The 13,283-nt window shown below is 41.6% G+C and overlaps 2 protein-coding genes across 4 annotated transcripts in view; one reads left to right on the top strand and one right to left on the bottom strand.

The window, feature by feature from the left end:
* ZFP91 (ZFP91 zinc finger protein, atypical E3 ubiquitin ligase) overlaps positions 1-5,149 on the bottom strand; it is a 46,268-nt gene extending 41,119 nt beyond the window's left edge. For 2 of the 3 annotated variants that reach the window (XM_057317071.1, XM_026487008.4), the window contains exon 1: positions 4,684-5,149. In XM_057317071.1, the coding sequence (XP_057173054.1) occupies positions 4,684-5,036 (353 nt within the window). In that variant the 5' untranslated portion in view covers positions 5,037-5,149. The remainder of the gene's footprint in view (positions 1-4,683) is intronic. The other variant, XM_026487007.4, reaches the window with a different exon arrangement.
* Positions 5,150-6,112: 963 nt separating this feature from the next.
* Positions 6,113-13,283, top strand: part of LPXN (leupaxin) — a 35,977-nt gene continuing 28,806 nt past the window's right edge. Inside the window, exons 1-3 of the mRNA XM_026487162.4 lie at positions 6,113-6,325; positions 7,873-7,996; positions 8,515-8,585. Of these exons, the coding sequence (XP_026342947.3) occupies positions 7,968-7,996; positions 8,515-8,585 (100 nt within the window). The 5' untranslated portion in view covers positions 6,113-6,325; positions 7,873-7,967. The remainder of the gene's footprint in view (positions 6,326-7,872; positions 7,997-8,514; positions 8,586-13,283) is intronic.

Below are 13,283 nucleotides of genomic sequence, written 5' to 3'. Positions count from 1 at the left end.
TTAAGTGGTTATATAAGAAAATGTCCTTGGTTTACCAAACGCAGTAGCTAGGGGTGAAATAAAGTTTGAGATTTCCTCTAAAATACTTCAGCAAAAAAAAAGGGGGGGGGAACAGGGAGATAAAGGTAATAAGCATGGCAAAATCTTGATAACTGCTAAATCTAGGGTAAATACTGGGCATTTCATTGTACTATTTTTTCTACTTTGTGTATACTTGACAATTTTCAGAATAAAAATTTAATGAACCTAACAGAAAACCCCAAATTATTCATTGTTATACCCAAGTCAAAATCTATTTCTACAAAGGCAATAGACTGGACCTCAGAATTTAATGTAACTTGTACTTCACAAATAAGCAACAGTAAAGAGTCTAACGTGTTATAAAGTGTTAAAAAATGTTCTTCTCATGTTTTTAATTTGGTAACACTTCATTCATAACTGTTGAGCACAGCATAATGAACCTCTACCCTAGAGCCATTACCCAAATTCAGAAGTCCACAGGTCTTGGATCTTTATTATAAAGATGTCACATGCTACCTCTGAGCTGGTACAAAGTTTTGGGTTGTTGTTGTTATTTTGTTTTTTTGAAAGTAAACCTGATGTAAACGAGGACTGTTATGTTACAGAAGAATACCCAAACAAATAGAGAACCAACGCCAATACAAATTCTGTTCTCTTTAGAAAGAACAGCTGTCATTTTCTCATCCCACTTTTTTAAAAGCTGGGTATTACTTTATTTTAAATTATATCATTAATGTCCCAATTAATAATTAACACAAAACAACCAATCATCTTAACTCTAAAGAAAAGTACATATATAATATCTAAATTTTGAAACATTACACAATAAACTTCCCTCCAAAAACCTTTTGGAATGGGAAGATGTTTCTATTACCACACTGACTGCCCTGGGAGGAAAACTCAGAATTTTAAACTTATACAACTGGAATTTTCTCCAAAGAGCCACAAAGGCTGTTTCAATTCAGAGTATTACTTCCTTTTCATTCTCACTATCCATGACATTCACCTTTTCCTTACAAAAGGATATAGCAAGGAATTGTCACCCGAAGGTTTACTTCCATTTTACCTTAAGCAAGAAAATAAGCAAAAACGGAATTCCATATCCCAGAAAATAGAGCAATATTTGTTTCCTTCATTTGGAACCCACCTGAACCTGTAGGAGTACCTCTAAGAATACAGTTTTAGCCAATAAGGTTACTCAATAGCTAAATTAGAAGTTTAAAAAAGTATTTATTGAAGTTTTATATGAAATGCATTGGATATGAAATGCAGAGGATTATCATGGTAGAATGAAAAGAAGCCTTTTTGCAATTTAACCTAGTCTTAGTTTAACAATTAGTTTCCATATTAGTAGAAAGCATGGGTATTTTAACTTCATGAATCAGAAAAAATTGGTACCATACACATTTAAAATTAGACATGTATATAAACATCTGCATTTAAAATATAAGAATCTGAACTCTGGAGTTTATCAAAATACAGCAAATGATGAGCCTAATTCTTTAGCAGTACTGACATACATAACCTTTCTTCAAATTTGGTTTGTATTTCCTCATAATTGGCTTTAAGTTTAATTTAAAAATGATTTTAGCATTTAACTTTATGCCTTTCTCTTGAGCAAATGCACTAAAAAATTATTTCCTTTCACAAGGATTTCCTGCTCTTTTCATTAACTTTTGAATGTTTCAATGCAAATGAAAATATTGTTATAAACATAAGTGTGTATACAAACTTTATTATCATTTACACACATTTATGTTTGTAACAAATCAAATTACCAGTTATAGATGAAGCCACAGATTTAAAGAGCTGAAGTCCGTATTGCATGGAGCACTGGGTGTTACACACAAACAATGGATCACGGAACACTACATCAAAAACTAATGATGTACTGTATGGTGACTAACATAATTAATTAATAAATGTAAATAAATAAATAAATAAATAGCTGAAGTGACTTGCCCGAGGTCACTTACTGACTAGAAGGCTGAGACCAGAAACTTTCTGACTATATAGTCCAATGCTTTTTCCACTGCACTACTTTGCCTTCTAGCAGAAAAAGAAGTTTCAATCAATCCAACCAAACCTCTGTATTTACTGACCTTTTAAACTACTGTACATTTTGCTGTCTCTTCAATCGAGAGAAACAAATGTAGCTGAAACAGCTATTACTGAGAATTTATAGGAGGAAATGGTGGGATATGGTAAAAGAACCTTAACAGAACAAGTAATTAAGATAGAGCTAAATCTCTTACTTCCTTTTTAAAAAGGGTCACATGTTGTTAGGAAAATAGAGAAGGTCAGAAGGTACTTGACCAGGATTCAGTAAACTGATACTCAAAATCTCATGTAATGTCTTAAAGGATTAAACTAAATGTCTTTTAGTTTTAAAGTTTACTTTATCACTTTGAAAATCTGTAAACCATGCGTACACGTTTGACAAACCTCCACTAATCTAATGCATCTTCCCTTCATACTACAAGGTCCTTGAAGATAAGGGCAATGTCTCATTTACCTTTATAAAGCCCATCAACCACAGTACCAGGCCCAGTTACTGCTCAATCATAATTTACCTAGCTGAAATGCTTTAGAACTCTTTTGATTTCCAGGGCATGCAGTAAACCGAAAACATGTAAAAAATAAATTATCACTATGAAAATTTATTTTAACAATCTGTCAAAACTGTGTAACTTAAAATACATAATCAAGAGACAGTTCTGAGGCTAAGAGAAGGTAAAAGAACACTACTATCTTTTATATTGGATGTGAGAGGGAGAGGGACACTAAGAATTAAGACTATCTCTCTCTCTCCACAGGGTATAACGTGGAGAAAAAAACTGAAGGGATTTAATTGAGTCATCTTCATCCAAGTTCAACTGCTTTAACATTTATAACGTAGAAATAAAAAGACTCCTGAGTACTTTTTCCCCAAGAGTTACAAACAAACAAACAATGAAATGGAAAAAAACTACTGCACTAGGTGTCATTATCCTAAGGTATCATTTCTATAGGTAAAACTGGTAGAACAGTGGGAGGGAAATGTGGCAAGGAAATCTAGGCATATTTTACTCTCAAATAGGTAAGTGAGGATGGAAGGGCATTTAAAAAAATGTATTAAGTTATTAACCTTCCCAGGTATGGCAACAGAAATCAATAAAGAAAAATTCCAATGCTGCAGCGTTTACGTGAAAATCACTACACACCACTTATATCTCTATCATTCTACCACCACTCAAAACAGTAATTTTTAACAAATATTGTATATATTATGTTCCAGGCTTTGTGTTAAGTGCTTCCCATGCTATACTTAATTCTCACCAATTCATCTCATAAGGATTAACATTATTTCCTACAGATAATTAAAGTAAGGCACATGCAGTTTAACGAATTTGTTCAAGGAATTTAATCCAAGTAAGGATAATGACAGCTCCTTTCAAATTGGTGAGATGAAATATATAGAATCTTAAAATTTTTGTGACTGTGAAATTCATCTATAGCAATTAGAATCCTAACTGCAGCCAAGTGATTTGTAAGTACAGATCTTTCTTGTCCACAGAACTGTACTTTACAAAATAAATTCTCTAAATTATGTTAACTTAAATAACACTCAAAAATTTGAAGCACAACTAATACCTCAATATGATACCTTTGAATTTTCTGAGAAGCTTCTAAGGCAAGCAAGTCACAGACTTAATTCTTAATTTTGGAACAGGTATGTTTCAAGTTTTAAATTTGATATAAGCCAAATCTTGCCATAATCTCTATGATAGGGGCACTTAAAACTCAAGACACAAATGATGTTTTCAGTAACGAATGCAATGTCCTAATATGATTAATTTCTACAATTTACAAAAACATGCACTTCAGTATTTTCAACGTAGGAACATTTTAATACTAACTATTTAAAATATGTATGTTCCTGGTCCCTCCATTAACTCTAGGTAATAGAGTAACTCCTTTCAGAGTAGTCTAATTTTTAAGGACGAAGTTCCTACATTAAAACATAAGCACAAGCAGACAAGCAAAAACTACAAAAGCAAAAAAACACTAAAAAAAAATACCCAGTTAGTTCTGTTGTATGAAAGACGACACTTAAAATTGGCAGAGCCACGTTTTAACCTACTAAGTACCAGATTTCTAAAACAAGTGAAACGTAATGTGAAAATTTAGCAGAGCGGAAAAAGCTACATGAAACTACTAGTACAACTGGCTCTTGAGCTAATTAATGGGGGGGGGCACACACACTTTTGAAGGCTAAGACTGTACTGTTGATTTCCTAATGAGGATGTGATGTAATACTGGAGAGCCGCTGTACGAGGGGAAGGGACAGGCTGACAAAGGGAGTGCAGATGCCAGAGTGCGGGCGAAGCCTGCGGCGGCAGGGAAGGGGAGGGTCACTAAGGAGCAGAAGAGGTGTATCTCACAAAGGACAACTTCAGGGAGAGGGGAAGTGGCCCCACAGACAGAGGACACGGGGGGGGGGGGAGGGCCAAAGAGCAGCGATAAGACAGCTAGCAGGGGAGCGGTGGGACATCTGGCGTGCGAGCCGGCAGGGGGCAGAGCAGGCAGGATGTCACGTGGAGTGGGCGCTACGGGAGCCGAGAGGGTTGCGTGCGGACAGAGGGGGGTCTTTCCCACCGCCTGAAAGACTGCGTTACTCACAGGAGTCGCGGACTCTTCTTGCCCTGAGCTGGAGAGGGGGGCTTCGCGGCCTGGGACTGCTGCCCTGGGGCGTCGGGAGGCCTGGCGCTGGGGCTGCTCCTCCGCCGACGGGGATACTCGGCCTTCCTCCGGCGAGACACAGCGGCGGCGGCGGCGGCCGCAGCGGCCCGGCCCCGGTCCCGACCTCCCCTCAGCACGCGGCTGCTAGTGGTCCCCGCAGGCGCCGCCGCCGCCGCCGCCGCCGCAGGGGGCTGTTGTTGGGGCTCCTCTGGAGCCGCCTTGGCCGCCGCCGCCTCTCCCCCTTCCTGGTCCTGCTGCTCCGGGGGTCTCGGCTCTTCCGTCTCCCCCGGCATCGGGGCTCTTCCGTCCCCCACCCCCTCGTCCCAGGCGGCGGAGGCGGAGGCGGCGGCAGCCGCGGCGCTGCTCCCCCCGCCCCCTTCGCCTCCCGGAGCGTCCGGCTCAATCTCACTCTGCGCTCCTCTTTCCCCCCTCCCCTCCGCCCGGCTCCGAGGGCGCCCCCCCCCCGCCCCCTGCCACTCAAGGCCCTCTACCGCTGGCGGCGCGCGCGCGCCCGCCACAGACGTTCAGCGGACCAATCGGAGAGGAGGGAAGGCTTCTTCGCCCTGCCCCTCGTGGTCTCTCACGCAGCGACGTCCCGGGTTCCCTCCCCCACCCCTTCCTTCAACCAATCAGGAAACGGCTCTAAGGGAGCGCGCGAGGTTTCCTTCCCCGCGCACCCGTTCTCACCGTTAAACGGCTGCGTCTCGCGACAATCCTAAAGTGACCTTCCTCCACCCCCACCCCCCGCGCCACGAGCTCAACGCGCGCTAGGGGTAGTGGGAGGAGTAGGTCCCGCGAGGAGATTGGTGGAGGAAAACGCACCTTTTTCCCCGCCTCGCGCGCACCCTAGACTGGCTGCGCGCGCACCTGCCTCCCTAAGGAGCCGCTAATGCCACAGGGCTCTTTCTATCCTTCTTCCTTAAGCCGCGGAAGTAGCTTTGGCGTTCTTCTGCCTCCACCCCGATCCCACTTTCCTGTCTGGCCTTTCTGTCCCCAGCGCCGCCAGGTCTTGCGGGAAGAAGGGGGAAATTTTTTGAGTTGTCGCTTCTCCTTTAAGAAAAAAAACCCCGTCGACTGCCGGATGAAAGTCTCTGAAAAAATGGCGGCGGTAGAACAGAGGCGGGGTCGTGAGGGCAAGGAGGGCCCGCCTCTTGGCGCATGCGCAGAGTTAACTTGTCAAAAGGCATCTTGGGAAATGAAGTCCTAAATATCCTAAGCTTTAGGGGAAAAAAAGATGAGGAACCGGAGGCGGAGAGGATGCTGGGAGTTTTTTGACTGATGCACGATGGGAAAGGTAGTTTACTCTTTCAGTAGTCAGCGTTTGCTGTTTCAGGGAGGTAGTGTTTCCGGGTTAGGCCGCGACTCCCTCACAGATCCGAGCAGAAATGGCGAGCCAGTTGCTGGTCGGGATAGCTCGGGCTAGTTTCCCCGACTTTTTAAGTTGGTGTTGGCGAAACATTTTTTGGGTGGCCACGTTAGTAGCCTTAGTTTGGATTGGTTACTTCGCACCTCCTAGCGTTCATGCCTGCAGTATTCGCTTCGTCATCCTGTGTATGACTCACTAACCTGTGAGCTTCTGGAGGTCAGGGACTGAATCTGGATCCGTCGGGTGCTCGGGGCGTAGCACAATTCCCACCACTCATTTGGTTCTTAATAAAAGTCTGGAAAGAATTGTCGAGTTGCTATTCTACTAGATGTTTTGGTGCCAAGGAGCTGGCGTCGGCTGCTTAACTTGGCTGTGGGCCCTGGGCTGCAGGGAAGGGGGAAGGGTTGTTAGCGTGATTCTGTGACCTACTCACAGAAACCGAAGGCCGCCTTCCTACTCCCTGCCTCAAAACCACTTGGCTTCTGTGGTTTTGAATGTTTCTGCTGCACAGGAAGCACAGACTAGCAGCTTTGTCAGAAATTACTTTTCTGTCCACTAGCGCGTGCAACTGAATTATCCTAATGCGTCAAATGGGAGTTTCCATTTGTTTTCCAAGTTGCGTTCAGTGACAGCGGTGGGCCTCCAGCATTTCTTCTTTTTTTTCTTTCATGCACTGTAATAAAGGAGAGATTTGAAAGAACCGTTTTTACCCCTGGAAAATAAAGCATCTGGGGTTACCTCCCCCCCCCCCCAACAGAAAGCGGATGGAAACAAGATCTAGGGATCCAATTTTAAATTTCACATTAATCATTCATTTAAACTGCAGATAGAGTCTAATATTTGCAAGCCAAGTGCTGAAGTGCATATTTCCTTTCAAAGTTTTGGCTCAGTTACCACCACAGATTAGGCAAATGTTTTATATTTGCCATTGAGTGTTCTGCACTTTCATAGGACTAGTGGCATTTCAGTTGTAAAAACGGTGGATTAGTGTGGATGGGAATCTTTTCAAACCCATTTGGACTTTTGGAACAGACTTTTGGAACAGCACTGACATCCAATGGTTGCTCAAAGTAATGCAGAGTGGGAATCTCCTTTTTATTAAAAAAAAATAATAAAATCTTAATATCACAATGGAATGGGAGAATGAATGATTCCTTTACTTCACCCTGAAAAAAGACCAGGTATTGCAGAGGAAAGATCACAGGGACTGAAACTAACTCTGGATTATAGTAAATAATAAAGCTACCTATAATTCTGTTATCTTTAGTTACTACTATTCCTTGAATCTATTTTGCCACTAGTGAAAATGGAGATATTAGGGGCACCTGGGTGGCTCAGTCGTTAAGCGTCTGCCTTTGGCTCAGGGCGTGATCCCAGCGTTCTGGGATCGAGCCCCACATCAGGCTCCTCCGCTATGAGCCTGCTTCTTCCTCTCCCACTCCCCCTGCTTGTGTTCCCTCTCTCGCTGGCTGTCTCTATCTCTGTCAAATAAATAAATAAAATCTTTAAAAAAAAAAAAAAAGGAAAATGGAGATATTATGTTTCACAGAGCCATAATTACAGTTCTTTACATACTGCTTTCTTATAGTAGGTCTTTTGTAAATGTTTTATTTCATTAAAGGTGAATGAAATGGTAAGCAGTAAAAGGTGAAAGTTAATCTCAGAGTCCCTTTTCAGAGGAACTGCTATTAGGCAATATAACTAGGCAGAAATTTGCTTCCCTGAGACATCTGCAGCTTATCACCTTGTGTCTTGTCTTCCAGTTTCATCTTTCATGATCGTTATAGTTGCGTTTTGGACCACAGAAGTAACCAAGCCCTGAAAATCCAAATATGACTGCTACTCTGCCCTCCTTTTAATGGATTTACAGTCTATTCAGGAAAGCAGGTAAGCATAATTTCTGGATCATTAAGTAAGTAAAGACAGCAAAATGAATTGGGTGCTGGTTAACTCTGATGGAAATTTTATGAAGGAAACCACTTCCATGGTCATCAGCTTTACACACACACACACACTCATTCATACACATACAGCAGGTTTTCTGATCACAGTCACAGTGGGATACCCACACTGGGGAAAAACACAAGTGTAAGCCTGTCATCCCATGAATTCAAGATGAATCCTGGCACATAGTAGGTGCCCAATTTTTTCAAAGTTAATTTTGAATCTTTCTCACCCTCACCAATGCACTAACAGAACTCAAATCCTACTACCCACCTTTCTATGTCCTATTTTCAACTCTAACTTATCAGAAAGAAAGAAAGAAGGAAAGAAAGAGAGAGAGAGAAAAAAGAAACTCACCAAATCAAAAGAGAGGAAGTGCTAAGCAAATACAGGAACCAAAAAGGGTTATAGAGGCTGCTTCACGCTGTCTCATTCAGTTCCTTTGCGGTCCTCTTCTTCAGCACATGCCAAAGCAGTTCCTCACAACCTGTGGGACCAGAGCATCTTGGGTGTGTGACAATGGAAGAGTTGGGTGAGTGAGGACCTTCTTGGGGGAGAAACTCTGAGGGAATGAAGACTTGGCTGCCATCTCTGTGGTGGGGTGTACTTCTAGCCAGAGGGAGGGTGGTGCTGGAAGATTTTGTTTCCACTTCTCTCATGACCTCAGCCCAACCAAGAGTGAAGCATGAGGAACTATGATTGTTTTGGGGAACCATAGGTTCACTCTTTTCAGTGGCACAAATAGGCTGAGAGTTTGGTGTTTACCAGGGTAAACTATGCACAAATACCTTTGGACTGAATTGTGATTGAGATTGCCGTTTTATTATGAGTATTTGCCCCTTGGGGGCTGTTGAAGGTCATAGGGCGGTCACACAGTTGGCACCTGCAGATCTGAGATTTAGGAAGAAAAAGAAAGAAAAGGGAGAGGGATATAGGGGGTGTTATAAGGAGAAGAAATGGAATAGAGGAAGAAGAATGAGGCATCGGAAAACGTTGGAGAAAGGCCAGGGTGGTTTCATTTGTTCCTTGGTTTAGTATTAAATCAAGGAGAATTAGTGCTAAAACTCCAGTGATTGTGTTGCTAAGCTTTTTATTCAGAGGCATTCTGAAGGAACAGATTACTGTGGACTGCAAATATGATACTCTTTCCATTTGAAACAATTAAAACCAGCAGTGAAACAATTGGCCACATTGCTCAAAGAGATCCCAGATTTCCAATTTTTGGAGTAATGGAAGGTTTGTCATTCTTGGGATTCATTCCTTATCCTTTGCTGACATTTGTTGCTGGCATCCTCACTAACACTGAGTCACTAACCTTTTACTCAATTTCCAAGCTGTATTAATTCCCCAATGTTCTGGGTTTTTGTATGTTTCCGGTATGTCAAAAGTGTGAACAACAACGAAAAAAACGTATCTTGCATATTGTCTTTGTGTTGTTAATTGTTTGGAGTGTAATTTGAGAGCTAGAGGAGTAGAGAAAGGGAGATAGGCAAATTACAGGAGGGAAGAGATGTTAATGAAGAGGGAAAGGTGGTATTTAATAAATATTGAATTGTTTTGGAGGTAAAGTCTGTTTCGATGCTTGGAGTACGACGTGTTTAGGAGTTGGAATAGAATCCAGATTCTTTTGTGTGTGTGTGTGTGTGTGTGTGTTTTAAAGATTTTATTCATTTATTTGACAGAGAGAGAGACAGCCAGCGAAAGAGGGAACACAAGCAGGGGGAGTGGGAGAGGAAGAAGCAGGCTCCCAGCAGAGGAGCCTGATGTGGGACTCCATCCCAGGACCCTGGGATCATGCCCTGAGCTGAAGGCAGACACTTAATGACTGAGCCACCCAGGCGCCCCTAGAATCCAGATTCTTACTCTGTGTGAGAGTCGGGGAAGTTCACATTTCTGCTTGAGTTCAAAGTCCAGCTCACTAGCATCTAGCCTTTTTTTCTTATTTTAGGAATACCTAATGGCTTTCATGCAGGTAATTCAAAAGGGAAGTAAAACATATTTAGTGACTTAAACTAAAACTTGACATTTTTACATATTATTAATCATGTTAGTGTCTGAAACAACTCTCTGAAATAAGTATTATCCCCCTCCTTTTGTTTTTCCCAAGGAGAAAACTAAGAAAGACAATAAATGTGTTTAACATCTCTCTCAGGAGCCCCTGACACCAAAACTGATTAAAGCTACAAGGCAATCTCCTATTTTAGCAGGGCGTTGGCTCAGGTGTTCCAACCAATAGAACAACAATTAAAGAATTAAAAATTAGATTTGCACAGTTTTGCAAATTTACTTGAGCAGGATGAACGGTAGAGAAATCTGGTCCAGAAATGTAAGAAGTGCCAAGCCGCCCAGGAGGTAACATTCATGTAATCTATCTGGGTATCTAAACCTCAGCTGTTTCTTCATGTTGTCAGCAGCTCAGTAACTACCCAAAAGACTTAGGGTGGGTCTTTCTTCCCTGCTGCAGAGAAAGAGGGTGCAAGACAAGTCAGCAAAGGCAGGCGGATATTTCCTCTTTGCAGTACTTCCTCCAACGTTGATGGTTTGTTTCCACCCAGCAGATTTTACCTAAACCTTCATTACTCGGGAATGCTAGGTAAAGGAGAACCAGGAGCAGACTCTGGCTCTGAATGAAATCATTCCAATCCAGTGAAATCCCCCAAGCAACCTCGCTTTATTGCTTTCATCCTACTGTTGACATTATTGGATTTCTGCAGATAAAGGGCTACAGGGAAGGACTACAGAGTTTTCCATCTCATACCGCCCCACGCCCCTCATAATCCCACATTTGTCATACTGAAATTAGTCATCTGCAAATTACGGAATCTGGCAGAGGCAAGATAATCTTGGGTGTTGGTGTTATGTACACTCCTAGGAAACAGGAAGAGAAAGAAGGCCTGTTAACTCATGACCCAGAGGGGAGAATTTCACTAACTTTGGTTCACTGGTGCTTCTAAGGGTAGCCTTCTCCTCTTAGAGATATGGTTTGCTTCTCTTACAGGGGGTCACCCCTCTCCCCTAATCTCTGCTGTAGATGTCTTTTTATTTTGAATCCAAGAAGATCCATGACTTCTGGTTGAAGCAAAGCTTAGAAAATAGAAAATGTCTATATCTTAATAGAGGGGTACAGAACAAAAATTTGGAACCTGGAAGACTGGCATTGAATCTGGCTAGTAAAGTTATGAGAAAACAAGTTTTTCTTTCTCTTTCTACGTTAGTTTTCTCTTTTCTTTTTTCTTTCTTTTAAAAAACCTTTTATTATGAGGAATTTTAAAATATACAAAAGTAAAGAAAATAGTTTAATGAAATCTAATGTACCCATCAACCAGCTTAAACAGTCATCAACTCATGGCCAATCTTATTTCATTAATACACCCACCCGTTCCTTTCACTCCTGGATTATGTCATATTCATTGGTAAATATTTCCCCATAGCCTTTCATCTGCAGAAATCAAATAATGTCAAGTAATATAATCCACTGCTTTGCAAACTTCTAAAAACCATGACCTGTGGTAAAAAAAATCCACTAGAGATCCCTAATGGGTCTCAACCCACAATTTGAAAAAATTTATAGTAGAATTGCTTCATTATGTAGATGAGGAAACGGCTTCAGAGAAGAGCATGTCATGCCAAGATGACCCTGAAAATCCACATGAGTATGGGGACCGGAATTTTTGACACGAAGTTAGTGCAGGGGCTGGGATCAGATAGCCCAGGATCAGACAGGACCGGCGTCAGTGGCAGTGTGACACTAGTTTTTTTCTTTCTTTTTTCCTTTTCTTTTTTGTTAGAGGGAGAGAGTGGGTAGGGGCAGAGGAAGAAGGAGAGAGAGAATCTTTTTTCTTTTCTTTTTTTTTTTTTTTAATAATGATTTTTTATTATATTATGTTAGTCACCATACAGTACATCCCCGGTTTTCGATGTAAGGCTCGATGATTCATTAGTTGTGTATAACACCCAGTGCACCATGCAATACGTGCCCTCCTTACTACCCATCACCGGTCTATCCCATTCCCCCACCCCCCTCCCCTCTGTAGCCCTCAGTTTGTTTCTCATAGTCCATAGTCTCTCATGTTTCATTCCCCCTTCTGATTACCCCCCCCTTTCTTTATCCCTTTCTTCCCCTACTGATCATTCTAGTTCTTATGTTCCATAGATGAGAGAAATCATATGATAGTTGTCTTTCTCTGCTTGACTTATTTCATTAAGCATTAAGGAGAGAGAGAATCTTAAGCAGGCTCCACGGGGCTCAGTCTCACAACCCTGAAATCACGATCTGAGCCGAAATCAAGAGTTGGATGCTTAGCTGACTGAAACACCCAGGCGCCCCAGTCTCTTTCTTTCTTTTTTTTTTTTTTTTTAAGATTTTATTTATTTATTCGACAGAGATAGAGACAGCCAGTGAGAGAGGGAACACAAGCAGGGGGAGTGGGAGAGGAAGAAGCAGGCTCATAGCGGAGGAGCCTGATGTGGGGCTCGATCCCATAACGCCAGGATCACGCCCTGAGCCGAAGGCAGATGCTTAACCGCTGTGCCACCCAGGCACCCCCCCCAGTCTCTTTCTTGATCTACAAGATAAGGACAATAATATCGCCTGCCTTAAAGCATTAGGATGACTAAATGAAATATATAAATTCCTGAGCATAGTGCCTGTAATGTGTAAATTTTTATTAATTATTATTAATTTCATCATAACAGAAAAGTGGTAGTGTGATACTTGTAAAGTGCATTGGTTTTTTTCCAAGAAAACTACAGGAGAAACAAATCTCAAGATTTGGATTGCAACATCATCTTGCTTGATTTTGCAATATCTCTTTTCTCCTTGACCCCCCCCCTTTTTTTTTACCCTATATATCCTAAAAGACAGAATACTTCTACTTTGTTTTGAAAATTTTGTTACGTGCTTGGGATATAAGAAAAAAAACAATCAGGTTAAGAATAAGCATTATTGTCTTGGTACATTTACAAAAATTGTAGTGTAATTACTTGTACTTTTCTGATAGGAAAAATGTATAGGATTTACTTTTTTCTTAATTGGGGGTCTTTGTGGGCAACCCACCCTAAATGAATGATAAAATTAATACCTTGCAATATAAGAAGTCAAATGCTTGAGTGATATTGTGAAATTGGATGCAACCATAGGAAATAGGTCACAGTATGTGGAGGCATCAAACATCCTCTCGGAGAACAGACCATATTCTTGAAGTAAAATAAGGAGTAAGGGAAGATATTT

The sequence above is a fragment of the Ursus arctos genome, unplaced genomic scaffold, assembly GCF_023065955.2.
Source record: "Ursus arctos isolate Adak ecotype North America unplaced genomic scaffold, UrsArc2.0 scaffold_23, whole genome shotgun sequence".
In the NCBI taxonomy this organism is placed as follows: domain Eukaryota; kingdom Metazoa; phylum Chordata; class Mammalia; order Carnivora; family Ursidae; genus Ursus; species Ursus arctos.
Note: the sequence above shows the minus strand (reverse complement) of the source record. Positions and strands in the feature narration are given on the sequence as shown.